The sequence below is a fragment of the Panthera pardus genome, unplaced genomic scaffold (genome assembly GCF_024362965.1).
Source record: "Panthera pardus isolate Hobbes unplaced genomic scaffold, ASM2436296v1 HiC_scaffold_20, whole genome shotgun sequence".
Taxonomy (NCBI): domain Eukaryota; kingdom Metazoa; phylum Chordata; class Mammalia; order Carnivora; family Felidae; genus Panthera; species Panthera pardus.
The window spans coordinates 39769859-39796844 of record NW_026526766.1 but is presented as its reverse complement, the minus strand read 5'-3'; the positions used below and the strand labels follow the sequence as shown (position 1 = coordinate 39796844).

Genomic DNA, 26986 nt, shown 5'->3' with positions numbered 1-26986 from the left:
TACACATACATACTGAGTTAAATTCCTGATTCATCCACTAGTCTATTCCTTTTCTGATTCCCAGAGCCCATTATCCATGCCTGTCTTAAGACACTAAATCAATGAGGATGCTTTCAACTCATGTACCAGAAAATACAACTCAGCATGTATTAAATTATAAAGGGATTTAGTATTTCACTAACAAGAAGCATGGAAGGCAGCTAGTTTCCTGGTCGGTCAAGTTGGAAAGTCTACCATTCTGTCAAGGACATGGATTCCTTCCATTTTTCTGCTCTGTCACCCTTAGTGTGTCCTCCACAAGCTAAAACTATTCTCAGTCACAACATGGCTGCTGCAGTTCCAGACATCACGTTTCATCACTCACGCACCAATGTCTATAGTAGACAAAAGGGATTATCTCCCACTTTGCATCCCTTCCAAGCTGAATAAAATCGGTTACACTGAGGATATTTAAACAATGGAATAAAACCTTTGCTCTGACAGCAAGGAATAAAGAGAAAATGACCCTCAAGTAGACAGCAGTGTCTGCCACAGCCTTTTGCCACTTTTTAACTTATGTTGTAATTATTTATTTACTTATCCTTACTTCTAAATTGTAAACTCCCTAATAACAAGTTATGTATATTTTACATCTTTGTTACCCCTCTGTTTCTGATATAATGTTCTATGTTTAATATAGTATATTATTTTAATATATTTTAAATACGTTGAGAAACTATTTTATATATATTACATACTTATATTTTAGTATTTGTATAAGTGCATATACATGTAAACATGAGCATATACATACAAGTAAAGTGTATAATTTTAATCTTTTATGTGAGATAAATGCTCAGTACATGTTAGCTAGAGGAATAGATTTTGGGAGCTGCTCTTGAAAAAATATGTAGGTATAGATACTGTGGGGAGTTCTAATGACAGCCAACAAGTTTTAAGAACATATATGGTAGGCAATAGGGAGTTTTTGAAGGATTCTTATGGGTTTAAAATAGTCACTCCAGAGGGGCTCATGAGCCCCCTGAAATGTGGCAGCCATGGACATTCTTCAGGGGAGAAGGTCCAGAATTCCAATGAGCTTCCCAAAGAGTTCCATGAGCCAGAAACCTTCACGGTGGGTATGACGAATTGGAATGGAAAGAAAGCACGGAGGGCTTCTAGAAACACTGGACAAGAAACCGTGGAAAGCATGTGCACAAACCTCATCCAACTAGAACTCAGGAAAGTCAGGTTTCCATCTTAAGAACAGAGGATGAATCTTAAATACACATCAGTGGGTCCTCCTCACCTGGCTTCAGAGAAAGCTCAGATTCAGGAGCTTGCAGTGGTGACATGTGTGACTAATAATACCTTAGCAATGGCATGGACTTTCCTGTAATACTAGTTTTCCAAAGCCAGGCCCCAATTATCCACCCACATTTCCAGGAGACAGCTCAGATTGTCATTTAGTCCCTGCCTCCCCCTGACTCATTTTGTTCCTATTCCTTTCCTCCAAAAGAAACAATCACCACTGATCCACCTGTGGGTGGAGACTCGGGTTAATATTTTTCAAAGAAATTATCACAACTTCCTCTTGTCTACCAGCTAAGGGAAACACACCCCTTTACGTCCAATATTTAAAGAACAAGAATTTCTAGTAAGCACTGTTTTGTAAGTCACAATTCTATTACTAAAAGGAACCCTGCATCCTTCCCAAAGGGTTCCCAAAGGAACCCTGCCCAAACCTCAGGCAAGAAATAGGTGAAAATTGAAATGGATAGATTTCACATCTTGCACCAGCTCAAGTAAGACACTCAAACGATACCCTCTTCGGGGGGCCTGGGATCCCCAGGATTTAGTAGTGTCTTTGCATATAAGGGAATAATATTCTGGAGATTTTCAGGACTATAGGAACACAGCGAGAACCTATAAATGAAGAGGTTCCTGAATATGCAGATATCACACAAAGAGACTGTCTTCCCCCATTCTTCTGCTTGTCTGCAAATGAGCTTATGAGCCCAGACACAGCTCTAAGGAAAACTGGAAAACAGGTGGAATTTTCTTTGGTGTCTACTTTTCCTCCTTTCTGCCTATGATCTCTCTCTCTCTCTCTCTCTCTCTCTGTCATCTTCACTTCAGGATATTCAAATTATCTACAATTGACCAGAGCTCCTAATTCATGTCCATTTATCCATCGAGGCTGTCAATGTATTCATCCAACTAACATCTATTTAGAACCTATTAAGTGTAGGGCACTGTGCTGACCCCCCAGGGTATCAAGATGGCTATGAGAGTTTCCTGCACTTGAGACAGAATTTACCTGGCTGGAGAGTTTGGGCTTCAGCTTAACTTTGGCCTGTGTGTTACAAGGATCTATGAACTTCTAAAATATAGGAATTCTGTTCCAGTGGGTGGTGGTAGGGGTCGGGGACAGCAGGCAATAGTTGATATATATAAAAGTATATTTATTCATTTTGAAAGAGAGAACATGAGTGGGGGGAGGGCAGAGAGAGAGGGAGAGAGAGAATCCCAAGCAGATTCACGCTGTCAGTGCAGAGCCCAGAGTGGGGCTGGAACTCATGAACCGGGAGATCATGACCTGAGCCGAAACCAAGAGTCGGGTGCTCAACTGACTGAGCCACCCAGGGGCCCCACTGGTTGCTACAAATATTTTTAAAGCTCCACAGGTGGTTTTGCCAGCAGGCCAGATCATGACGAGGTGGGAGTCACTGAAGAATTCTGGTCACAGGAAGTCTGAGCATTTGCTCAGATCTCTTCCAGACGGAGAACATTACGCTGTTCTCCCAGCCCTTCTTCTAAGTTCTTTACATTTCATTTCTGTGCAACTCATGAGTCATATGGCTCTGGTCCAGTTAACAAAGCCTCATTTGTTGCTCAGAGGAAATAGAGGTGTTTAATTGAGTTGGTTTTTCTCCCCCCAAATAAATTGCTCTTTTTATCACATACCTATTGTACTTCTTCCTTCATTAGCATTTCGCACTATAATTCGATAACTCCTACATATCAGAACTTACTTCTGGTGCTCACAGGCAATGCTTTCTTGGTTCCACACCTAGGGAGTAGGATTCATTGGATTTGAGATAATCTTGGAAATCTGCATTTTAACATTTGTTCGTTATAAAAATTTCAGGAGTTCAAAAATACAAAAACGTTGAAAAAGCACCAAGAATACCTCCATCACTTCCACTTTAACTCAACAGTTGTTGACGTTTTTGCCTTATTTGTTTTACCTTTCAGTTTGTACAGATGTGTGTGTATGTGTATTCACTCCATAGTTTTAGACCGTTGAACCATTTGAAAGTAAATTGCAGATATTATGACCCTTCCCCCTTCGTACTTCAGCATGTATCCCTTAAGAATGAGGATATTCCAGGGTGCCTGTGTGGCTCACTTGGTTAAGTGTCTGACTTTGGCTCAGGCCATGATCTCACGGTTCGTGAGTTCGAGCCCTGCATTGGGTTCTCTGCTGTCAGCGCAGAGCCTGCTTGGGATCCTCTGTCTCCCTCCCTCTCTCTGCCCCTCCCCCATGCCTTTCTCTCACTCTCTCTTTCTCTCTCAGAAACAAAATAAACATTAAAAAAAAAAAAGAAGAATGAGCATATTCCTACACAGTAAGGAGAATATCATCACTGCTAAGAAAATTAAAAGTATTTTCAAAATATCACCCAGTCGTTTGTACTTTAACAAACACCTTCTGGATGTAGTTCTCTGTGTCAAAATTATAGACGTGGAAGCTTCAGACATTATGGTAGGCTAACAGAGGATGCCTTTGGGGAGCAAGCAGGACTTATGGGACATGCAAATAAGTCTGGAGTTAGTTCTGAGAGTTCACAAATCAGGGCAGACAAAAATGTCTCATCTTGCCAGGATGTTTATTCTACTAGACACAGAGTCTACGAGAAGCCAGACAGGTCATACAGCTGTGGGAATGAACCTCCACACACTAATTTTAACTATAAGGAAGTTGAAATATTCTTTCCTGCCCTGGGAAACTGCAAAAAAAAAAAAAGAAAAAAAAGAAAAGAAAAGAAAAGAAAAATTCCTCTTGCTCTCATTTTTTACAATAGAAAGTTACGTGGCGAGTGTACAAAAAGGCATCTAAAGCATTAATGACGCACCTAGTTTAGAGGATAAGATTTGCCTCGGTGGAAATGATCAGCTGAATGATTCCCTGCTGTGACGAAAGAGTTAAAATTGTGGCCCTGCGTCCTGCTTCGGGAGAGGATCATGGGAGTTGTAGTGTGACACTTTTCCGTGCTTTCCAACGCTGTCTCCGTGAAACAGCATCAGCTGCGGCAGCACACGGTGTCATTTTAACATGATCTTTGAACATTTACACGGTGCCTGTAAAAGACTTCATGATGACAGGTGGTGATTCCCGTGGCAGTTAATGAATGACAGCACAAACGTGATCAGAGTGCTTTAGAAAAGAGTCTCTCAGAAGGCTGGCTTTCACAGATCCAGGCCTGGATCCCAAGTATGAGCTTGGGAGTGACATTTTTCCTTGTTAGGGTTACAGTGAAAGTTACTCCTTGACTGGGCACCTGGGTAGCTCAGTCCGACTTCAGCTCAGGTCATGATCTCAGGGTTCCTGAGTTCGAGCCCCACACCGGGCTCTGCACTGACAGCACGGAGCCTGCTTCAGATCCTCTGTCTCCGTCTCTGCCCCTCCCCAGCTCACACATGCTCTGCCTCAAAAATCAATATTTTTTAAAAAGTTACTTTTTTTGAAAAAAGAGAGCAAAGAAACAAAGATATCAAGAGAAATTAAGTGTGTGTGTGTGTGTGTGTGTGTGTGTGTGTCTTTGAGTTTGGTAGGCATCACTATGCAAAGCAGCACAGGTATTTAATAAACTCAAGAGATGGCTACTGCATTCTAGGTAGCTGGTCAATTTTTCATCATTGCTTCCACTGAATTCCTCAGTTATGTGTTTGCTTCCCCCATGCTGTTCTTCATCATGACCCTCTGAGCCTGTGGAATTTTCTCAGGCATCTTTATTTAGCGTTGCCAACCTCATTTTTACCAACTAAGTCTGAGGAGGCTTCCTGCTGTGGCACCGCAGGGTGTCAAAGGATGAAATGTCAAGTGGCCTCCTTTTTTTTTCATCTACTGCATGGAGACACCATGAACCCAAAGCAGATCTGTTGAGTTAGCATATTCAGAAACCAACTCAAGTTAATTCTCCATAGTATTTTAGAGCCCTAAGGTATAGCAGAAAGTGCTATTTTTATTACCTCTGGTACCTGGGTTTTTCGAGAAGGACTCAGGTTATTTTATTTCACTGGTCAACGTTACCACCACATGAGCCATGTGGACTGTCTCTTTCAGAAATCTTCGTCTCCTTTCCTGGTGCTGAACATGCCCCTCTGTCCTTTCCCTTTCTGAGAGCTCAGCACCTCTTGAAGCTGGAGGCCGCTGAATTTTGCTTCCCAGTTTCCCTTCTCTCCCCTTCAGAATATCCCTTTTGTGGGGTGCCTGGGTGGCTCAGTTGGTTAAGCATCCGACTCTTGATTTCAGCTCAGGTCATGATCTCACGGTTTGTGAGTTCAAGCCATGTGCTGTCAGCTTAGAACTTGCTTGGGATTCTCTCTCTTTCAAAATAAATAAAATAAAATTTAAAAAATGCTGCAAAATATCCCACTTGCTCCCCCTCTGGCTCTTCTTTCGTTTCTGACTTTGAGAATTAAGTAACTATTTCTTCTCCTACCAAAGAGAAATCTCCTATTTAGACTCTTGATTTTACTGGCACCCCGGCCCCACACTATATTTAAGCTCTAAATCCTTTTATTTTTCATTTTTTTCATTTTGTTTATTTAGTAATCTCTACACCCAATGTGGGGCTCGAACTCATGACCTTGGGATCAAGAGTCACATGTTCTTTTGACTGAACCAACCAGGCGCCCCTAAACTCTGAATTCTAACTTGTCTTCTTCTTCTCTATTTTTATGTCTTGGAGACAAACCCAGTTTCCTGCCCCCTCCACCCATCTCTTTTGCTCTTGTCTTTATAATAATAAAATCTCTCAATGAAAATCTCAATCTCTCGTCTTCATGCAATGAGGTCAGCATCATCAAAATGACCCTATTTTTGGGGCGCCTGGGTGGCTTGGTTGGTTAAGCGTCCGACTTCAGCTCAGGTCATGATCTCACGGTCCGTGAGTTCGAACCCCGCGTCGGGCTATGTGCTGACAGCTCAGAGCCTGGAGCCTGTTTCAGATTCTGTGTCTCCCTCTCTCTCTGCTCCTCACCTATTCATGCTCTTTCTCTCTCTGTCTCAAAAATAAATAAATGTTAAAAAAATTTAAAAAAAATGACCCTATTTTTAATATGCTCTTTACATTGAACTAGGGCAGAACTTCTCATCACCTTTCTAGACCCGTTTTACTTCTCTCTTGGATCTCTGTTAAGCCCAGTTACTTTAGCTGTTTTCTAAAAAACACACTACTCACAAAAATGGATTTTAAAAGCACATTCTCCTTCTGCTTTCTACCTCAATCCACGTTTCTCCGAAAGATGAGGAATCAGGGTGACCCACTCAAAGCACCACTTCCCCTCGTGTTGGAAGAATCCACGTGTGAAACTGCTGAGTCTCGTTGCTGACAATGGCAGCTATTTGACTGCATTGACACAGAAAAGGAGACCTCTTTCCTGAAGAGCCCTGACTTTTGAAGCTCTGACAATGGACAGCTTTCATTATCAAATGGGTTGAATCTGAATCTGAAACTGAATCAGCTCAAGACTGCCAGGGACAAGCCCCTAGCCTGACAAAAATCAGATTTCTTGCCTTTCCAGGAGGGAGGGCCCTTCAAAGAAGTGCCATTAGACAAGTAGGCGGGGCGAGCTCAGTGTCAGTGGGTTTTCACTGGAGGATTTTGAAGATGGTCTAAGGGAAGCAGGGATCAGTTTGAGATTGGTTTTTGTTTTGAGGTGGGATTAGGAAAAGAGGGAATTCATTAGGAATTGGGTGCTGTCATGAGGTGAAGGTGGCCAAGAAATTGGGTGTCTCTAATAATAGACAAAAATAGCAAGTGGTCTGGGGCATTATTGGTCAGTAATCACCCAAAGAGGGGATCATTATAGTAATTTGCATCCACCGCATGACCTTGGCAGAAACGGTGTTTGTTATTAACTTTGCAGCTGGCTTTACCTGTGTCTCTCCTCCCAGCTTAATTAGTGGCTGGGCTTCTTCTCTCTTGTCAGGCCAAGTTGATTTTCATTCTTTTCATTCCAAATACATTTTAACTCTTGCAGCGTCCTGGATTCTAAATTCACTGAACACTCACCAGGATATGATTTCACACTGGCACTTAACCAACTGTAAGAATTTCGAGTTCATCTTGATTTAACGTAACAGAAACCTCCAGCACAAACACCAAGTGACCCTAAAAAGTTGAGATGAAGCCATGTGGCTTCGCTAATAGGTTCCAGTTTGGGACGTGTAGAACTTTTTCAAATGTTCTACCATTCTGCATTTTGATGATGCCACGGCACTCACGAATAAAGTCTGTCCAGGTTATCTTACTCCAAAAGCTTATTGGCTTCTCGTTGGAAACAGCATGGGATTTGAAGCTCACCATGATTTGACTCTGTTCTACCTTTCCATTCTCTTCTCTATCTTTCCATGCATTTTACGTTTGAGCCACACCAGATGGATCACTGTACTTTCGCATCTCCGCGCCTTTGCATACACTTTCCCTTTCAACGGAGGGATCCTTTGTCCTGGTCGAAATCCTATTCTTATTTGGTTGATATAAGAACCTTTCTCCATGAAGCCACTCCTAAGCCCCTTTGTTGACACTACTAGCTGCTTCTTTAGCATTCCCATAGCACTTTGCTTGTAACTCTGCTTGGCATTGCTTTTGTTCCATCCCCTTAAGCACGTGATGGTTTTTAGAGTTATCTTTGATACTTGAAAAAAAAAAAAGAGTTTATTTTACCTACTCTCTGTATCCTACAGCAAATTCTTAACCTGGTTTTCGTGACTTCACTGGAGGCATGGGAAGGTGGGACAGCTTCTGGAACTTTATTTATAAACATATATGTACATGTTTCTACAATTACGTGTGTGTGTGTGGGCACGCACTCTGTTGGGAAGAGGGTCCATAGCTTTCATTAGATGCTCAAAGGGATGTGTAACCCAAAAGAGGTGAAGAACAACTATTCGAATATTAGACTATTCTGGAATGGGCACTGTGCCACTCAAACAGATGGGGGAGATGACTATAAGCAACCAAGAAATCATGAATGTGCATCAAATGTGGGTGCTTAGGGCATGGTACCCAGCTGGGCAGGTGGAGAACGCCATCCACCCAAAGCTGCCAAGGGCTATTAGCCAGTGTTGATTAAACTCTGGACTGAGCTTGCACTGACTTTTGGAAATTGCAGTCAAATCCAGTCCTCCCCAGTCACGGCACAGAAGCACAGGAGTTGGCTGAGTTTATCCACATAAATGCCCTGACTGTGCCTTTGTTGAGAAGCTAAGTTGGCAGTGGCAGTAACGCTGCTTGTTCTTGTCTCGTTTTTCAATTCCCAGATAAATATTAGTTTGATTAATAATCATGTTCCAGTGAGTCATAGGAAGGATGAAATAGACTACAATTCTGGAGGGAGAATATGGTGTAGGACATATATCTTATCCCCATCCTTACAGGAAATAGAAAATCTCCTCAAAAAGATTACATGATGCCATATCTCCCTTACCATCTCATTATAACACAGGAGTCAAGTATGTGGGTTGCAATATGATACAGTCATGTTTATGAGGTGACCTTCAGCATAAGGGATAGATAGGCCCTTGATTATACTTCTTAAGTGCCCATGCTAAGAAGCCTCATGATTTTGAGAATGCTTTTCCTGCCACTTCTCTCCTTCCATGTCTTTCTTTCTTTTTCTTCCTTCCTTCCTTTCTTTCTTTTCTCCTTTCTTTTCTTTCTTTCTTTCTTTCTTTCTTTCTTTCTTTCTTTCTTTCTTTCGAGTGCAAGTGAGCAAGGGGCAGAGAGAGAGGGAGAGAGAATCCCAGGAAAGGGCAGAAACGGGAGAGAGAGAGAAAGAGAGAAGCGGGGCTCGAGCTCACCTGACGCAGAGCTCAAGCTCTCGAACTGTGAGATCATGATCTGTGCCGAAGTCAGATGCTTAACCGACTGAGCCAGCCAGGTGTCCTCTCCTTCCATGTCTTTCTTAGAAAATCCTCCGTGGAATTGATTTGGCTGATAAGAGACAGGCTAACACGTGAAAAAAAAAAAAAGGCACAAAAAATACATACACTTAACATTGTCACATGCATTTGCGTGCTGGTCAACTAATTCCCATTTTGGCACTTGTTGAAATCATTTGTCGCATATTATTCCTCTCACAACAGAATACTAAAAGAGAGCAAAATAATAGGCAATTCATGTATTTGAATTGTGGAAGTAAAACCACATGTTTCCCCTTCTCCTGAAGTGACTAGTTATTTGTATTATTTCTTTTCAAACAAACCAAGTCACAAAAATCCTACTACATAAAGTGCATTATGAAAATCAAAGACAATTCTTTCAAGAGCAATCGTCACAGCCTTCCAACCTTGCTATGCCTAAATGGAAGAGCCGGTTTCTTAATCTGAAAGGCGATAAAAACTTGCGTATAGTCAAATCAATCCCTACCACTGAGTTTCTTTGAGGGTAGAAGACACTATTCCAGGGCAGTAGTTCTAAAACTGCAGGGTGCATGAGAATCACCTGGAAGGCTCGTGAAACCGGATTGCTAGGCTTCACGCCTGCTAACGTTCCTAATACAGTAGATCTGGGATGGAGCTGGAGAATTTGGATCTCTCACATTCCAGTGCTGGTGCCGGTGAGGACTTTGATAACAACTGATCTAGGTCTTGAAGGTCCTAAGGTGTTTGTAATCAATTCGCAAACCAGAACAGAACATGTGTAAAAATACCTAGCAATGCAAGGTCACCTGTTTCAAAACCCCTAGCGATAGAAGGTAACATAAGGGTCCAAAGCAGGATTCAGTGTGTGTGTGATCGAAGTGCGCTGGTGGGAGAGGTCTCTGGGCTGGCAGGATTTGAACTGACTCCCAAATCTAGATCAAGGTCATCAGAGAGAAGGATGAAGGGCATCCTAGGAAGGGTAAATGAACCAAGTTAGTTTGAGCTAGGGCTGGAGGGGTAAGCTTGGGAAGGGCTTTCAATACCATCCTGTAAAGAAGTTCAGATTTGATGCATCAAGTAATATTCTTCTATCCATACATTGTCTCTTCCTGTGGCATGCAGACACAAAGGCTTGGCTCTCTGCATTCCCGCAGGCATTGCAGTACTGTATCCCAAGTACTGTTTAGCTTAGGTGTGGGAAGAGAGGGGAGGTTCTAGTGTATCTCCGATGTTCTATAAGATACTAACTTAGACCGGGAGGTGGATTATTTACAATGTTGAGTCGACTTATTTTTCCTAGGTTGCAGGGATGGGAAATCAGGCAACTTTTGAACGTCTCCTTACATACGGCGAAAAGCTTGTTTGGGTGTGGACTGAGGTCGCCCACAGGAATAGGAAACATCTTAGTTGGCTGGGGGAATTCCAGGTGTAGGAATCACCTGGAGATCTTGTTAAAATGCAGATACTGAGTCAGCAGATCTGAGGTTGTGCATTTCTAACAGGTTCCCAGAGGATGCAGGTGCTTCGGGCCGGGCCGCGCTTTGAAACAAGGTACCAGGGGACATCCAGAGCGCGTTAGGGGAAGAGAGGCCTGTTGACCATTATCCCTGAAGGAATGAGGATAGTTGCAATCCTTAAAGGGAGGCCTCTCTGCAGTTCCCCACATAGGGGGGGCGGAGAGGGTGTGGGGACAAAGAGAAGGACGGCCAGGGCACAGCTGGGAAGGTGGCACCGGGGGAGGGCGGAGGCGGCGAGGTGCGTCAGGTACGAATGTTCCGGTGACGGCGGTCCCGCGGGGCAAGCGGCCTGGGGCCCGCGGCGCGCCTCCTCCCGGCCAAGGCGCGATTTCTGCTCTTTCGGCCCTCGGCGGCTCCCATCGCGGCTCCCGGGAGCGGAGCGGAGACCGCGACGGCGGCAGCCGGTGGCTCCGGCGCGCGGGCGGGCGCACACCCACCCCGCCGGCCCCGGCGCTCCGGCTCCCGGAAGCGGAAGGGGAGCGCGGCCCGGCCTGGGAGACGGCGGCGGCGCCGGAGGAGGAGGAGGAGGGGGAAGAGCCGCTGGCGGCCGCGAGAGCACCGGCGGCGAGAGCCGAGCCCGCCGGCGCCGGTGAGTGTGTGCAGGCGCGGGGCCGACGCGGCTGCCCTCCCCCCACGCCCCCCGCCTTCGCCCCGCAGGGCCCCGGCCGCCGCTGCCCGGCGCCCGCCGCCCTCACCTGGCCGCGCTCCCGCCCCCGCGTCCAGCCCCTCCCCGCACCTGCCCCCCGCCCCGAACCCGGCTCGCCGCGGGCCCGGCGGGTCTCTCAGCAGCTGCAGCAGAGCCGCAGCCGCCCGCCAGCTCCCCCTCGCAGAACTGGTGGCAGGGGTAGGGGTGGGTTCCTGCTCCGGTCGAGGTGATTTGGGGTAGTATTTTTTTTTTTTTTTTTTTTAATTTGTTAAATGTGTGTCCCGAGTTTATCGCCTGGAAACTACAGTTTTCCCTCTCTGCACCCCCGCCCAGAAACCTGCGCAGGGATCCCGGGTTTATTTATGCTACCACAGCCTTTCATTCATTTCCAGATCCCTGGTGTGGGGCTGCAGAGGACTAGCAGGAGCAGAAATAGTTTGCTCCTTTATTGACCTTCTGCCTCCCTCCCCCGGATCCAAGAGTGATTTTGAGAAAATGGCTCACGGATGGCAGCAGTTTGCGCTTGTTACCATTCGCTGTAATAAATAGGTCGCTGGGTTTTAAGTGGGGAGTCCATTTAAAGTTGTGGTTTCTCAAGCTATATTTGGGTCACATCTTAAAATCCCTTGTGAGTCAGTCAGTGGAGGATGTCTGTATCTCTAGGGCTGAGAGAACCTGACCGGTTATTACTCGAAAATATTGCAGCATAGCAGTCCATAAAAGCACAAGGGGGAGGGGGCGGGGAATCAAGGTCATTGTGGGTGGGTCATAAATCATAGTGTAAAGTTACAGCCTGAAAGACGACTGAGGATAATTAAGCACAAGTTGTGTCAAATGGATCCTCAGCCTAGGATGCTAATATGTAACCTTTAAAAAGAATTCACTACCTTCCTTGTGGTAGTAGTAATAATAATAACAACGAATAATAATAGTTATCATTTGATGACCGCCTGGTATGTGCTGTCCCTGGCTTTTTTGTGTAATGTCTTGTTAAATCCTTCCATTTCTTTAGATTTTACAGATGAAGTCCAGAGCGGTGTTTTATTTTGCTTTAGTTGTGCAACCTCTTAATGGCCAAAAAGATTTTTGAAGAAGAGATGAGGTGAGAAATCAATGGGAAGGAAAGAACTAAATGAGATTTAGTGTAGTGGAAAGAAAAACGACATTCTAGTCCCATTGCTTGTCACAATCTAGCTCTGGGGTCATGGATAGGCCAGTGACCCATGCTGTTTTCTCAGCTATACAACTAAGGAGTTAGGCTAAATTCTTTAAGGCTTATTTTAGCTTTCCCATACTACTTGGCATATGCTACGTTTGTAATTAATTTAAAACCCTTTAACATGCATGTTAAAAGCACATTTTAAGCATATACCTGAAGAAGTATAGGTAAAATTATATCAAAATATAACTAAATATATATTTCCATACTTTTGGAATAGTACGTGGCCTAGTTCTAGAATTCCTCATTGGGGATGTAAAACAATGGGATTATATCAGGTCCCTTCTGTTAAACGTAACATACTTTAGAAGCTATAATTGGAATAAATGAAACAGAGCGTATTTTCAATGATGGTAACTGTCACACTGCCTATCTCTGGGGTATTTTATTTAATAAAATAAATGCATTTTAAGATGCATCCAAGTAACCACCGGCATAACAGGTAGATTCTAAAGAAGTAATAATCAGTGAATCACAAAATTTTTACTGATTTGCCCACTGCCCGATTTCTGTAACTCATAGGGATTGATTCCGAACCTGTGGAAGAGTGCGTGGATAACATAACGTCACGTGTTAGTGAAGAAACTAATTGAGAAGTCTAGTATTGTCTCCATGGAGCTTTTTTCTGGGATCGAAATGGAGTGTGAGTCAATACAGCCTTTTTCAGCGTAGAACGCTTCATAGTCATATCAGTATTAACAGGCATAACAGGGAAGGCGGAGGAAAAGCCATTTTTATTACCGGGGACTTGTTCCCCAAGCTCAGTTTTACTTTATATTAAGGCATAAAGGAATTTTATGTTGCTTTAGTAAAACATTAGGGCTCAGATTCAGTTTTTCGAGTGCACTAAATATAAATGGCATTTTAACATCCAGTAGAATAATTAGTGCATTTATGCTTCTTATTGAAGTTGAAAATATTTGAACTATTTTGAATCCATGAAAAACACAGGTAAAAGACAAGAAAAGGTGGAAAACCCCCAGTTTTTATTGTAGGCGGCATAGTGACTTTTTTGGTTCAGCATCTTGGGTAAATTGAATAAACCTAGTTATTCACAGATGTGCATACTCTCTCTGCACTGCTCTCTCTGGGGGTTATCTCCCCCAAAATACATTAGTGTGATGGTAGTTTATTTACTTCTCTCCCTCTTTTGATGTACCTTAGGAAAAAGATGGGACTTTTCCAAAGTTTGTCGTTGGCCTTTTAGGTCTCCCATTTGTGCTTTTTCCCTCGGGTAGATTAACCTCATTTAAGAGCCTGAGCAGATATCTGCTCTCTCCATCTACCTGTTACCGCTTCCACAAAAGGGCAGGTTAGGTAAAATTAGTATTTTACCACTCACTGATTAATTTTATTGTAGTTATAACTCAACACGCTCCGTGTGATCTCAACCAGGCTTCTGATTTTAAGCCTTTTATCCCATAATTATGGAATGAAACCTAACCTACCGCAGGGTGTTCAGCTTCAAGCAAGTCAGGAGTGATTTTTTTTTTTTTTTCTCGTTTAGTGTTGTTTTTTTTTTTTTTTTTTAGTTTTGAGAGAGAAAAAGCGTGAGTGGGGGAGGGGCATAGAGAGAGGAGAGAGAGCGAGAATCCCAAGCAGGCTCCCCATCAGCAGTGAAGAACCTGATGTAGGGCTTGAACTCACAAACTGTGAGATCACGACCTGAGCCAAAGTTGGACACTTGACGAACTGAGCCACCCAGGCACTTGGTCTTTTAGTGTTATTCTTAAACTGAGCCTGCTTTGGTAAAGCTTGGTGTGAAAGACCTCTGATTTAGGGTTTTTTGTTTTTTTATCTTTTCAACCTATCTTGGTGTAGTGGGTGCTAGGGGTAAGTAGCTAGTTTCCCTTCCCCCTTGGAAGAACTTGCCAGGTTCATTTCTGGCTTTTACTGTATCCGAAGGGTTTCCTTGTGCCATGTTTGGAGCCAAAGCTTATCTGTTGTCTTCCGTCCCTGCTCTGCACTCAACTCCAATTCTTTTCTTGTCTTTCCTGGCCCTCTCCCGCATCCCTGCCTTCCTACGTGAAGATTCCCATGCCGACATTTTGTACTGACTGAAGCAACGTTTGGTCTCTTTAATTCGTATCGTCCACACCTTCCGAGCTATTTGTACTTTCTGTTAGGAGATTCTGATGAAGTGTGTCCCTGTAGTGCAGTATTTTTAATAGAGATATTAACTTACCTTTATTTCTCACTCATGAAGCAGGTACACAGAGGAGTAATGGCTCATGTTCAGTTTTGCCTAGAATGGAGTGATTTGAAGACTTGTTCTAGAAGCGGGTTCGTGAGACCACTGATGGCGCAAATGTGTTCTACTTTGACACCTCTGCCCACCACATTTTCACAGAGTCTTCTTGGAGAACTCAGCGTTGAGTCAAAGTTCCTGACTTCACTAACTCATTCTTCACTAATTTCTGAAATTGGGTCCTGATTTGCTCCCATGTTTCCGTCCTTAACTTACCAGCCCAAAGAGATTGGGTTTACAGGTTTTAGTTCAGTCTCTCTGTTTGAGATCAGATCTCTGTTTTTGGTTTTCTGCTTGAAGAGACCTCATGCCAACATGTGGAAAGAAAACTTCTCTCTATGCTTCTAGTACGATACCAGCTGAGCGGCTGGGTCTCCTGAGATTTCTCATCTTTGACAAGTGTTCCCAGATGTTAGCTTTAGAGGAAGTAGAGCTGGGGCGTGGTTAAGTTGTATCACCACTCGATGTTTAAAAATGGGGACCCAGAAACATCTGGAGTTTACAAGACTAGAAGTAAAACTTCTTTTTGTCTCTCTTCCTCTCCTATCCCCACTCCCCTTTCAAGTGACTATTTTGAGAGTTCCTTATCAGTTGTCAGGCAGTTTCTCATTTAAGCGTGATGACAATTCCAGGAGTTATTTTTATCACCATTTTACAGATGGCTAAACTGAAGCTTGAGAAGAAACTGCAGCCTGGAGAGCTAATAAGCTGTGTGAGAATTTGAATGTGGCTCTCTTTTTCGTATCCCCACAGGGTTAATTTCCTACTCTGTTGAAATAAACTGAATACCTATGTGTATTTAAAAAATTGAATTACATCGTTGGCTAATTGTTAGAGACAGCTATAGTCTGATAGTCTAGGTAGAATTATTTAATGTGGCCAATTTTCAGAGTAGATAACATCAGAAGTTAAATGTCTGTATAAATACGTTTAAAAGTATATAGTTGTAACTTTATTTTCAGAAGCAGTTATAAGTTTAGGGGTGCCTGGGTGGCTCAGTTCGTTAAGCGTCTAACTTCGGCTCAGGTCATGATCTCACGGTTGGTGGATTCGAGCCCCGCATCAGGCACTGTGCTGACAGCTCAGAGCCTGGAGCCTGCTTCAGATTCTGTGTCTCCTTCTCTCTGTACCTCCCCTGCTTGCACCCTGCCTCTGTCTCTCTCAAAAATACATAGACATTAAAAAATGTTTTTAAATAAAAATTTAAAAAAAAGCAATTATAAGTTTAAATTTTATATTTTCACATATTAACCATCTCTCTTGGGAACTTTCTGTGGGAAGTTTTATTGTATTCTTTTAGAAATAGCAATGTTAAAAATATTTAATGACCCTTTATAGTTATGAAGCTTTGGTACGTTCTTTGTTATCCCAAAATTACCTGAAGTTTTAAGCCTCGCATTGTTTCTGTCCCACTTAGGTGAGATTTGATTCCGTGATGTCAGTGAGACTGTTGAATTAGATAAAATGTTTATCCCATTTGGATGCTATCTCTGGCTGCAGGGTGGCTGTAATAACTGTAAATGTAGGAGGTGTCCTGGAGTCTAAGCCAGTGAATGACTGCGGTTTGACTCATAGACGGTTGACTTGTGCTATTACCTAATAATACTGACAGGAAGTGCTGTTTTGCTGAAACATTAGGAAGCCACCCTAGAATCCGAGCCATAGCAGCATTATTGACTTAGGCCATGTTTCAGAACATTTTTTTGTGCCACATTTAATTCTGTGTGAGATTTTTTTCTAGAGGAACATGAATACGTCCATTTGTTCTTAGAGTAGCAGCTCCTCTACTTTGTCATTCCATATTTTGTCTCTAAAAATCAAAGGTGCAGGCAAGGAAACCATTCTTAGCTTAGTTCAGAAAGTTAGAGTAGAAACAAATTATATCTGACCATCTGACAATCATGGACCACAGAGTAATTGATGCTGGGAGAAAATACAGTTACAAAAATCTATACAGGGAATGGAAATGATAATGATTTTGGTGTATTTTTCACATCCTCAGTATGTAACAGTTTCCTTTTGCTTTGGTAAGCAGTATGCTTAACAAACTTGTAACTTGTTTATTTCCTGTTTTGGAGAATGGTACCACCCTCTACATAGTCCCTAAGCGGAAAACTTGGGAGCCATCCTACAGTCTGCCCTTTGATTCCAAATGATCACCAAGTTCTATCAGTTTTACTTATTAAATGTTTTTAAGTTTATGTATTTATTTTGAGACAGAGAGAGAGCATGCGAGCAGGGGAGGGGCAGAGAGGGAGAGAGAGAGAGAGAGAGAGAGAGAGAGAGAATCTCAAGCAGTCTCTGCTCTGTCAGCACAGAGCCTGACGCGGGGCTCGATCTCACGAATCATGGGATCAGGACCTGAGCCAAGATCAAGAGTTGGCTGCTTAACTGACTGAGCCACCCAGGTGCCCTAGTTTTACTCGTTAAATTCTTAATCTGCCCTTTTTCACATGCCCCCTGTCTTAAGTGTTCCTTCTTCACCCCCTCCTCTCCGCACCCCCCTTCTAAGTAACTGCTGTTGTGGCCTTATCATGTACCCTCCTTTCTCACCTGGGTGACCAGTAGCTTATTTTATATAGTCAGTTTTGGAGCACTATCCATCTGCCCAAGTCCATTCTTCATAGCATGGCTGTTCTTTCCAAGGTGCAGACTTCATCATGGTATTCTTCTCCCTGAAATCCTACAGTGATTTCCCACTCTGCTAAGTGCAAAGTCCAGACTCCTTGGCATAGTTTAACAGTGTTTTTCACTGAGATCACTCGTTTCTTGTGGGTCATGAAATCACTTGAGTGGGCTGTGACTAGAATTATGTATGTATTTAAAATGAACTAGAATAAAATAGAAGAACAGTATCGGAGTACATCACGTATATTAAATAGACTTTTTCAATCATGTATTTCATATAATCAGAGTGTCAAACATTTATATTTCTGTGTGTACTGATGTTGTAATGAAATATATTTCTTGGAGTTGAGTGTGCTCAGAAGGTTAAACGTGTTTTACATCATTCTTCTATGTGCAATGACCAGGCATTTCACTTTACTAAGGTTTTCTCTGCCTGCTTTTGTACTTTTGCTTCTTTTGCTCCCGTGGTCAGAAGAGCCTCCGTTCTTTGATGAGCTAAGTCACAGGTTTACTCTCTCCAGAAACCTTTTCCTGATGGCAACTTACCATGAGAAATGCATTCTGTATTGCCACCTTGTATGCACATAAATACTCGCACAACTGAAAAAAGTTCCATGAGCCAATACCCATCTTCTGTGAGATGCATTCTTGCCCTCTTGCCCCCTATCTTATGTTGTCTTACATGGTATCGATCTTGTCTGTTTACTAGTCCGTCTCCATTGAGGATGGGGCCCATCTCTTTTTTATCTGCATCCAGTGCAGAGGCATAATGTATAGTCAATAGATGTTAATTGAATTAGTGAAATACTGAATTGGTGTATGTATATTATCTAGAACTCTCTACAGTATTATTATTTAAGCTTGAACTATAGAAGCTAACTTTTATGGTTGATTCTCTTAGCGGTTCATTATAGGAGGATAACTTTTCCTTACAGCATTTTAAACTAAAACTTGCTTCTATTTTAAACTCTTCATTTTATGTTTATCAGTTGCAATTGGATAGTTCTAGCCTCACATCTTGATAGACATTACATTGCATCTTGTCTCATGAGTGATCTCAGAATCTGTTGTCATTTTGTGCTTTGTGGTCAAGAGTTTGATGAAGCCCAAATGTTGGACACAGGATACTAATTTGATTTTATGGGAACTGGGTGGTTTCAAAAGAGAGAACTTTCATGTATGATGGAAATCAAGTGCAGATTTTGGGGGGGATGGGGTGGGAAATGAAAACAAAGTCAGGTGACATGGAGTTCTCTTACTTCTGACTTTAAAACCTTTGTAATTGACATTTTCACAGTCAGAATATTTTAGCGGCTTATAATTTTTATCTTTTGTGAGAGATCATTATTTGTTAAATCATTAATAGATTCTCATGGAGAACGGTTATTGAGGAGAGATCCATTTGTTGGGATGTAATTAACAAAAGAATGAATCAAGATAAAACCTCTAAATGCAAGTACCAGAAAAATTACAACACGTCTTGGTGAATTTCCAATTGGTAAGTCTACATTTAATTTTATGCGGGAATATGCTTCTGTATTATGTGTCTTAGTATCCTTAAAGTCTTATGTTTAGATACATTAAATAATTGTTCATTTCTAAAAATAACTGTAGTTACATTATGTTTATTTAAAACATTTCATATTAAATTTTAGTTAGACATTTTCTTAAATAAGAAATTTCTTTTTCCATGAGAAAAGTAATTTGTACATAATATGAATTTCAAAAACATTTTCTGAATTACAAATCTGATATGGCTTGCAGCTGATGCTTCTGCACTACATTTAAAAAAAATACTAATTTTAAAACCACTTAATATAAGGGTAATAAGTATAGTGATAACGAGAGACTTAAATATTTTGTGTATAAGGTTGTGGTGTCTAATCAGACTCCCTCAGCTTTCTTTATTTTTCAGTTGGTGGAAAAGAATTTATAAGTACATATGTTTATTAATAAACTTAGAAGAACCCATAATCCATACATAGAAAGTGAGAGCTTTCTTCTCACTACTGTGTCCTTCGTAAGCCCAGTGATAACCACTCGTGTTAACAGGTTGGTGGATGTGTTTTCTTCTATACTTTTTTACTTACAGACACATGTTATTTTTTAAATAGTTTATTTATTTTGAGAGAGAGACAGGGAGAGACAGACAGACAGACAGACAGACCCAAGAGGGCCCCATGCTGTCAGCGCAGTGCCCGATGCGGGGCTCAAACTCATGAACTGTGAGATCATGACCTGAGCCGGAATGAAGAGTCGGACGCTTAACTGCCTGAGCCACCCAGGCACCCCTATGTTTTTTTTTGACAAAAAACAATAATGCCATACAAACTTTTCTGTAATTTGCTTTCCCCTGTAACATTTACATTTGAAAAATTTTAAACACAAGAGTTGAAAAAATTTTATAGTGTAACATCTGAATATCCCTCACCTAGATAATAACTAATGTTTTATTAAGCTTCATCACATGCTCATCCATCTCTTGGTCCATCTGACAATCCACTTTATTATTTTTTTTTGGCTCCGTTTCATAGTAAATTGAAGATATCAGTACATTTCTTCCACTCCCTCCCCGATACTTCGGCCTGTGTATCATTAACTAGAATTCAGTATTGGTTTATAGGGTTTTTTAAAAGGTATATTTACATACCATGAAATGCACCAGTCTTAAGTGTACATTTGCTGACTTTTGACAGATTCATAACCTGTGTATCTCAGACTCCTATCAAGATAGAGATCTTTATGAGGGAACCAGAAAGTTCCCTTTGTGCCTTTTCTTGTCTATCATTCTCCTCCTCTCCTCCAGGAAACCCCTGTTAAGCTTTTTCTCATATAACTTGCATTCTTTCATTCAGCACTTTGTGGGGGTAGCCCTGTGCCGATCTAGATCTACCTCCTTTTCTCCTTTCTTTTTTTCTTATAAAATTGTGGTAGCTTGGGGGTACCTGGGTGGCTCAGTCGGTTAAGCATCCGACTTCGGCTCAGGTCACCATCTCACGGTTCGGGAGTTCGAGCCCTGCATCAGGCTCTCTGCTGTCAGCAAGAAGCCCGCCTCAGATCCTCTTTTCCCCCCTTCTCTCTGCCCCTCCCTTGCTCGCGCTCTCTCTCTCAAAAATAAACATAAAAAAAATTAAAATTGCAGTAGCTTGGAAATAGTCTACACCTTGGAGGTCTCATAGTTTATTTGACCATCCCCCTCCCTCTTCGTGAACATTGAAGTTGTGCCATATCTTTACGATTACGAAAGGCACTGTGTACAACACCGCGAATGTATATCTACCTCTACACTCTGATGAGTACCTTGGTAGCTATGACTAGAAATAAACTACTGGGTCAAAGAGTTTGACATTTTAATAGAGACTGCTAAATTGCCCTCTGAAGATGATTGTATCAGTTTACATGCATACCAGCAATGGGTGAGAGTGTCCTCTTCTGTACTCTCTCTCAAGACTGGATAATCCGTCTTTCTAAAAGGTTTTGAATACAAGGGATGAAAAATAGGCCTAGTTATTTCACATTTTCCTCATCAGTAATGATAAGCGACTGAATTTTTTTCCTTTGTGAATTGCTTCTCTATGTATTTACTTCATATGCCTCTTACCAGTCATACGTTGTAATCTTTTTGTTTAATGTTTATTTATTTATTTTGAGAGAGTCAGAGAGAGATGGCACACACAGGGGAGGCGCAGAGAGAGAGAGGGGGAGAGAGAGAATCCCAAGCAGGCTCTGCACTGATAGTGCAGAGCCCCATGCAGGGCTCGAACTCCCGAACTGTGAGATCATAGCCTGAGCCGAAACCAAGAGTTGGATGGACAGTTAACTGACTGAGCCACCCAGGTGCCCTGTTGTAATGTTTTTTTAAAAGGGATGCTGTATCTTTTAACTTCGTCTTTGGTGTGTTTTAGGCTTCACAAATTTTAATCCTCATGTGGTTACGCTTCACTTATGGGTCTTGTTTGTGAAGGTCTTACTCATTCTGAGATTATAAAACCACTTGCTGTTTTCGTCTACTACTTTTGCTTTTTATTTGGCATTTGGAAGAGAAAAATCACCGTGAACTGAGGTGACAGGAAGAATTTCATAGGGAGAGTGAGATTCAAATTGACCTTGAATTATGACTTGAATTTAAATAGAAGTAAGCAAAATAATAGGGCCATTTCGGATAGGAAGAATGAGAGAAGGAATATTTTTTTCATATTCACGAACAGTCATAAGACCAGTGGCTGAGGCGGAGAGTCCTATAAAACTGGAAGTTTCGAGCTCACATTTCTAGATTTCCTGTAAATACTTTTGGCCAATTTTTATCATTTTCTGAAATGTGCATTTTGATGTTATCATTTTCTGTCATATAATAGTTTTCCAAATCCCTTTCTTTTCCAAGTGACTCGAATATTCTTCCCGAGGAAAATACATGGTAAAATTTAGTTGCCTGAAAAGGCAAGAAAAGAAAGGTGGTTTCCTACTAGAATGGCTTGAGTGTTGTAAATATTTGTGTAGTCTGGTTTATTAGAGTTGAATTATAATATCTTTTAAAAAAGTTTGTGCGGTAGTAATTTACATCATTATCGAAGTTAGTCACGGCACTCAAGTCGAGTTACCAGATAGCAATCTTCAAAAATGTTGAAGTACCAGTAGGTCTACTAAGTTACATCAAAGTTTGAGTCATGAGCTCACCATTTAATGTACCAATTAGCATGTTCGAATCTCTAGCTAATGAAAGTATTTTACAAATGCCACCCTGGAGACCGAACAGCAGCAGTGTGTTCAGTTCGGTTGTGGGTCAGGATGCGTAATAGTTTCTGTTCAGCCGGAAGCCACGCCTGGTGGATATTAAGCGAGTGGAGTGACCCTACAACTCTGCCAGTTACGTGTCTCTGGTTGTAACCTGATTTGGAGCTCTGGGAAGACTGCTGTTTGCTTCTGGACAGTCTAGGCTGTAAGGCTTATGTGGCACTAATTTTCGCTTATCAGGTATTTAAAAAAACAAAACAAAACATTCACCATCTCATTCATTGTTTTCTTTGTCTATCCTTGGCTTACTTTTCCTTGGGGATGCTTACTCTTTTAGAGCTTGTTGTCTGTATCTTTTACATGCAGGAAGAAAAGACACATTTAACTATACTTTTCAGTATCTAGTATTTTCAGTTGTGAGAAATCTCTCGCAAGAAAAAATGTATTATTTTCTGGTAGAGGAGACTACAGACAGTTCAAAAAAATGAATGAGTAACAGTTCTGCTAGTTGTTTTGCTGGCTTGTCTGCTTTTCCGTTTCTAATATTAATACATTTAGAAATAAGTAATGAAAGGATCCTGTTCTCTGTAATTATTGGAATTCATGGTCTGTTTTCCAGTCCCGAATGGAACTGAAACATTGCAAGAAAGAAGGTACATGAAGTTAATAATATTGAACATGTTGAGAAACAGAGCCTTCTGTCATTTCTTTTAGCACTTGATGGTTGGCAAGACTTTAAAAATAAACATTGTTTTTAATGTTTCTCATTTTAACTACGTAGACAGCATACCATTTGTATTTGAGCTCCTTCGGTTTTTAAAATGACGATACCCAGTGTACTCTGTGACTTTCCTCACTTTAATGATCCCGATAGGTCTTTTAATTTTCTAATTAAAAGGTAATGGAGTTCAACTTTTACTTTTTTAGGGCCTGGACACTTTTTCCTATTTTAGAATTCATACGTAAGGACCAGATCTGATTTAAACAGTTGGGTTGTGTTATATTTGAGTTCTTGCCTTTTTTTCTGTGGCTCCAGTATTTGCATGTTCTGAGGACGAGAGGATCAGGGTATTACTTTAAAATGAGCTAATCCTAAATCTTTTTTCCTAAAGAACATTGGCAAGACGTCTGAAGGGGTGGTACCCTGAGTCTCTTCATCTGATGATAGTAAGGGATGAAAATCTGGGAGTCATTCTGGACTCTCTCCTCTGTAACTCCTAATATCCATTCAATTAGTAAAACATACTGGGATGATTGTAACTGTTTTCTCACTTGATCTCTTCTCCAAACCTAATTTTGGCTTTTGCCCTTTCTTAGCCTCACTGATCTCTAATTTGATCCTCGACACTAGAGCGTCGATAATTTTTTTTTTAAGTATAAATGTCATTATGCTAACTTCCTTGCTTCAGTAGCTTTCCAGTGCCTAAGAATGAAGCGTCAGCATTGTAACATGGCGTCTTTATGCCATGATGTAGCCCCTTACTTCTCATCACTCACTCTCCACTGAGAGCTTTATGATTTGTGATGGCAGTTTGTAACACTGCCTACAATTTTTGTCGTCTATACCTCCTGCTCTTCCTTCTGTTTGCAGTATTGTCGCTTCTCTCTCTTTTTTTTAATTTTTAATTTAATTAATTTTTTGAGAGAGTGTAAAGTAGGTATGGGCAGAGAGAGAAGGGGACAGAGGATCCAAAGTGGGCTCTGCACTGACAGGCTGACAGCAGTGAGCCCGACCTGGGGCTTGAACTCACAAACCATGAGATCATGACCTGAGCCAAAGTCAGACACTCAACCAACTGAGTCACCTGGGGTCCCCTTAATTTTTTATTTGAGAGAGAGAGAGTGCGCGAGAGAGTGAGCAAGTATGGAAGGGGGGCAGAGGGAGAGAGAGAGAAGCCCAAGCAGGTTCCACACACTTAGTGTGGAGCCTGACGAGGGCTCAATCCCATGACCCTGAGATCAGGACCTGAGCCGAAATCAAGAGTCAAACGCTCAACCGTCTGAGCCACCCAGGGGCCCCTGAGTAACATTTACTCATCTTTTAAAACTGAACTCATATTTTACCAGTTACAGGAAGTCTTGCCTTAATTTACCTAGTCTCCATCCTCTATGCCTCTGGTGACATCTTGTCCACATCTCTGGAACTTAGCATGTTCTATTAAATCTTATGATTCTTTCCCCCACTAGGCTATTGGTTTCTTTAAGCAAAGACAATGTCTCGTTTATCACTGTACCTATAATAACTTGTATAGAGTGGAGGCTCCGTGAATAAATTTGTTGAACTGAGTTCAACTCCTTGCCCTAACGTTGAAGTCTTAGGGAAGCTTTTGGATCATCTGTTCCTCGAGATCGGTCAGCTCTATCAGAGACACCTGGGGAGCATTTTAAACCCTTTTATTGGTTTTTGAGCTTTACTCCATAGGAATTATGATTCAGTAGATCTGGAATGAGGCTTGTGAATAAGTATTTTTAAAAAGCTCCTCAGTTGATTCTGGTTTGTTTACAGGTTTGAGAAACATTGTCTTGGTTATTATTGTGTTATTCCATTGTATTTTCTATAAAAGGTGCCCCCTTGACCTTATATAGTAATTTATTGTTTAAGCTTATAAATTATATCTACTAAGGTAGAGATATATTTTACATCACTTTTTTGGTACCATAAATATTTTTAACACTCATATGAAAAAAGCCCCATTTAAATAGGGGTCTCCTTTTTTTTTTTTTTTTTTCCTTTTCAAATTTGTACTTAATTCTTGTTAGTTAACATACAGTGCAATATTGGTTTCAGGAGTAGAATTCAGTGGTTCATCACTTACATACAACACCCGGTGCTCATCCCAACAAGTGCCCCTTAATACCCATCCCCTCTCTAGCCCATCCCCCACCTATCTCCCTTATCAACCATCAGTTCTCTATCTCTAAGAGTCTCTTATGGTTTGTTGCCCTCTCTCTTCCCCACCCCCCTGCCCATGTTCCTTGGTTTTGTTTCTTAAATTCCACATAGGAGTGAAATCATATGGTATTTGTCTTTCTCTGGCTAACTTATTTCGCTTAACATAATACACTCTAGCTCTATCCATGTCGTAGCAAATGGCAAGGTTTCATTCTTTTTGATGGCTGAGTAATATTCCATTGTATATGTATGTACACCACATGTTTTTTATCTGTTCTTCAGTCGATGGACATTTTTGGGCTCCCTCCATCATTTGGCTGTTGTTGATAATGCTGCTATAAACATTGGGGTGCATGTACTCCCTTCGAATTTGTATTTTTGTATCCTTTAGGTAAATACCAAGTAGTGTAATTGCTGAATCATAGGGTAGTTCTATTTTTAACTTTTTGAGGAACCTCCATACTGTTCCCCAGAGTGTCTGCACCAGTTTGCGTTCCCACCAGTGGTGCAAGATGGTTCCCCTTTCTCCACATCCTTGCCAGCATTTTAAACAGGAGTCTTCTTGAGTTGATAGTAATAAGATTAGTTGGGCTTCGTTCCATGAATTTAAATATTTTTGGCAATTTGTAATTCCTTTTCGCTTTTCATTAAAATTTTTTAAAATGATTTTTTAAGCGTTATATTGTGACTTAAACTAAATTGCACAAATCTTAAGTGTACAGCTCCGTGAATTTTTACATGTGTATGTACCCTTGAAGCACCACCTAGGTCAAGATACAGAACATTACTAGCCCCTCAAAGTTTCCCTTATGTCCTTTTCTAGTTAGTAAACACCCCTCCCACCACAACATGACCACTATTTTGACTTGTGTGAGCATCCGTTAGTGTTACGATTAAAAGTTCTAAAAAATCTGGCACATGTCTTTTGACCTGTATCTCATTTGTCTTGGGTTAACCTGTGGAATTATGGGGTTCAGGACAGACTTGTGTTTAACTTCAGAAGGTATTGCCAGTTTACACTCCCATGATAGCTGATTCATAGTGGGAGCCAGAATTAAATTATGTGAAACTTATGGTGAAACTTGAATGTCCGAAAGTTCTCTGTTTTCCAGTGTGTTTCATTTTGTCAAAAATATGCAAAGAAAACTCCACGTCATTTTATAGTTGCCAGGAATGTAGTTTTGTTTTAGTCAAATGATTTTTTCTATATAAGTAATTTTTTTCTTTCTTACCTCTCCTTAGGGTCGTCTTCCTTGTGGGTTGGCAGGCAGTTGTAGGACTGCAAAATGGGTCTTCGGATTCACTTTGTTGTTGACCCACATGGTTGGTGCTGCATGGGTTTGATTGTCTTTGTCTGGTTATACAATATTGTCTTAATTCCCAAAATTGTCCTCTTTCCTCACTATGAAGAAGGACATATTCCAGGCATATTAATAATAAGTAAGTTTCTGATCTTTATTTCTTTTTATTATTAAAGAATTTTCTCATTGTGAATGTATTTGGAGTATAGTGCCACTATGATAACCTTTCTTTTAGTATTGGTGTTATTCATGTTATTTACTAAATTATGGAAGTTTTAAAAAGACTGGCTTTTCTCTATTTTTCAGGGTTAGATAAATGTGGTCATCTCCATATCTAACTCTGCAAAACATATGAAGTTCATTTTGTTTAAAATGAAACTGGCACATTACTGCTATTTTGTGTGTGTCTGTGTATTTTTAATGTGTTTCTATTATGTACTTATTTCAAATGTGGAAGGAGTTTTCATAATGAAGATGGTATATATTACAGAAACGACAATTTCATGTTGCAAAAATTATTACGATGTTGTTTATGATAACGCTTTGAACTTCTGGATAATGATTTTCTGCTCTAGTTCATTTAGTGCTGGCTTGCTTATGATTAAAAGAATAAGATTGAAAATGATATATTTTACATGTACATAGATGGCATTTACAGTTACCTTGT

The 26986-nt window shown here is 41.1% G+C and overlaps 1 protein-coding gene across 10 annotated transcripts in view; it reads left to right on the top strand.

Annotated features, from left to right (window-relative positions):
• Positions 1-10666: 10666 nt before the first annotated feature.
• Positions 10667-26986, top strand: part of ZDHHC21 (zinc finger DHHC-type palmitoyltransferase 21) — a 68898-nt gene continuing 52578 nt past the window's right edge. The window contains exons 1-5 of one of the 10 annotated variants that reach the window (XM_019415472.2): positions 11130-11242; positions 12312-12401; positions 18761-18892; positions 19310-19446; positions 26261-26458. In XM_019415472.2, the coding sequence (XP_019271017.1) occupies positions 26305-26458 (154 nt within the window). In that variant the 5' untranslated portion in view covers positions 11130-11242; positions 12312-12401; positions 18761-18892; positions 19310-19446; positions 26261-26304. Of the gene's footprint in view, positions 10688-11114; positions 11243-12311; positions 12402-18760; positions 18893-19292; positions 19447-22180; positions 22366-26260; positions 26459-26986 lie in introns of those variants that run through there. The other 9 variants (XM_019415473.2, XM_053907938.1, XM_019415469.2 and 6 more) reach the window with 9 other exon arrangements.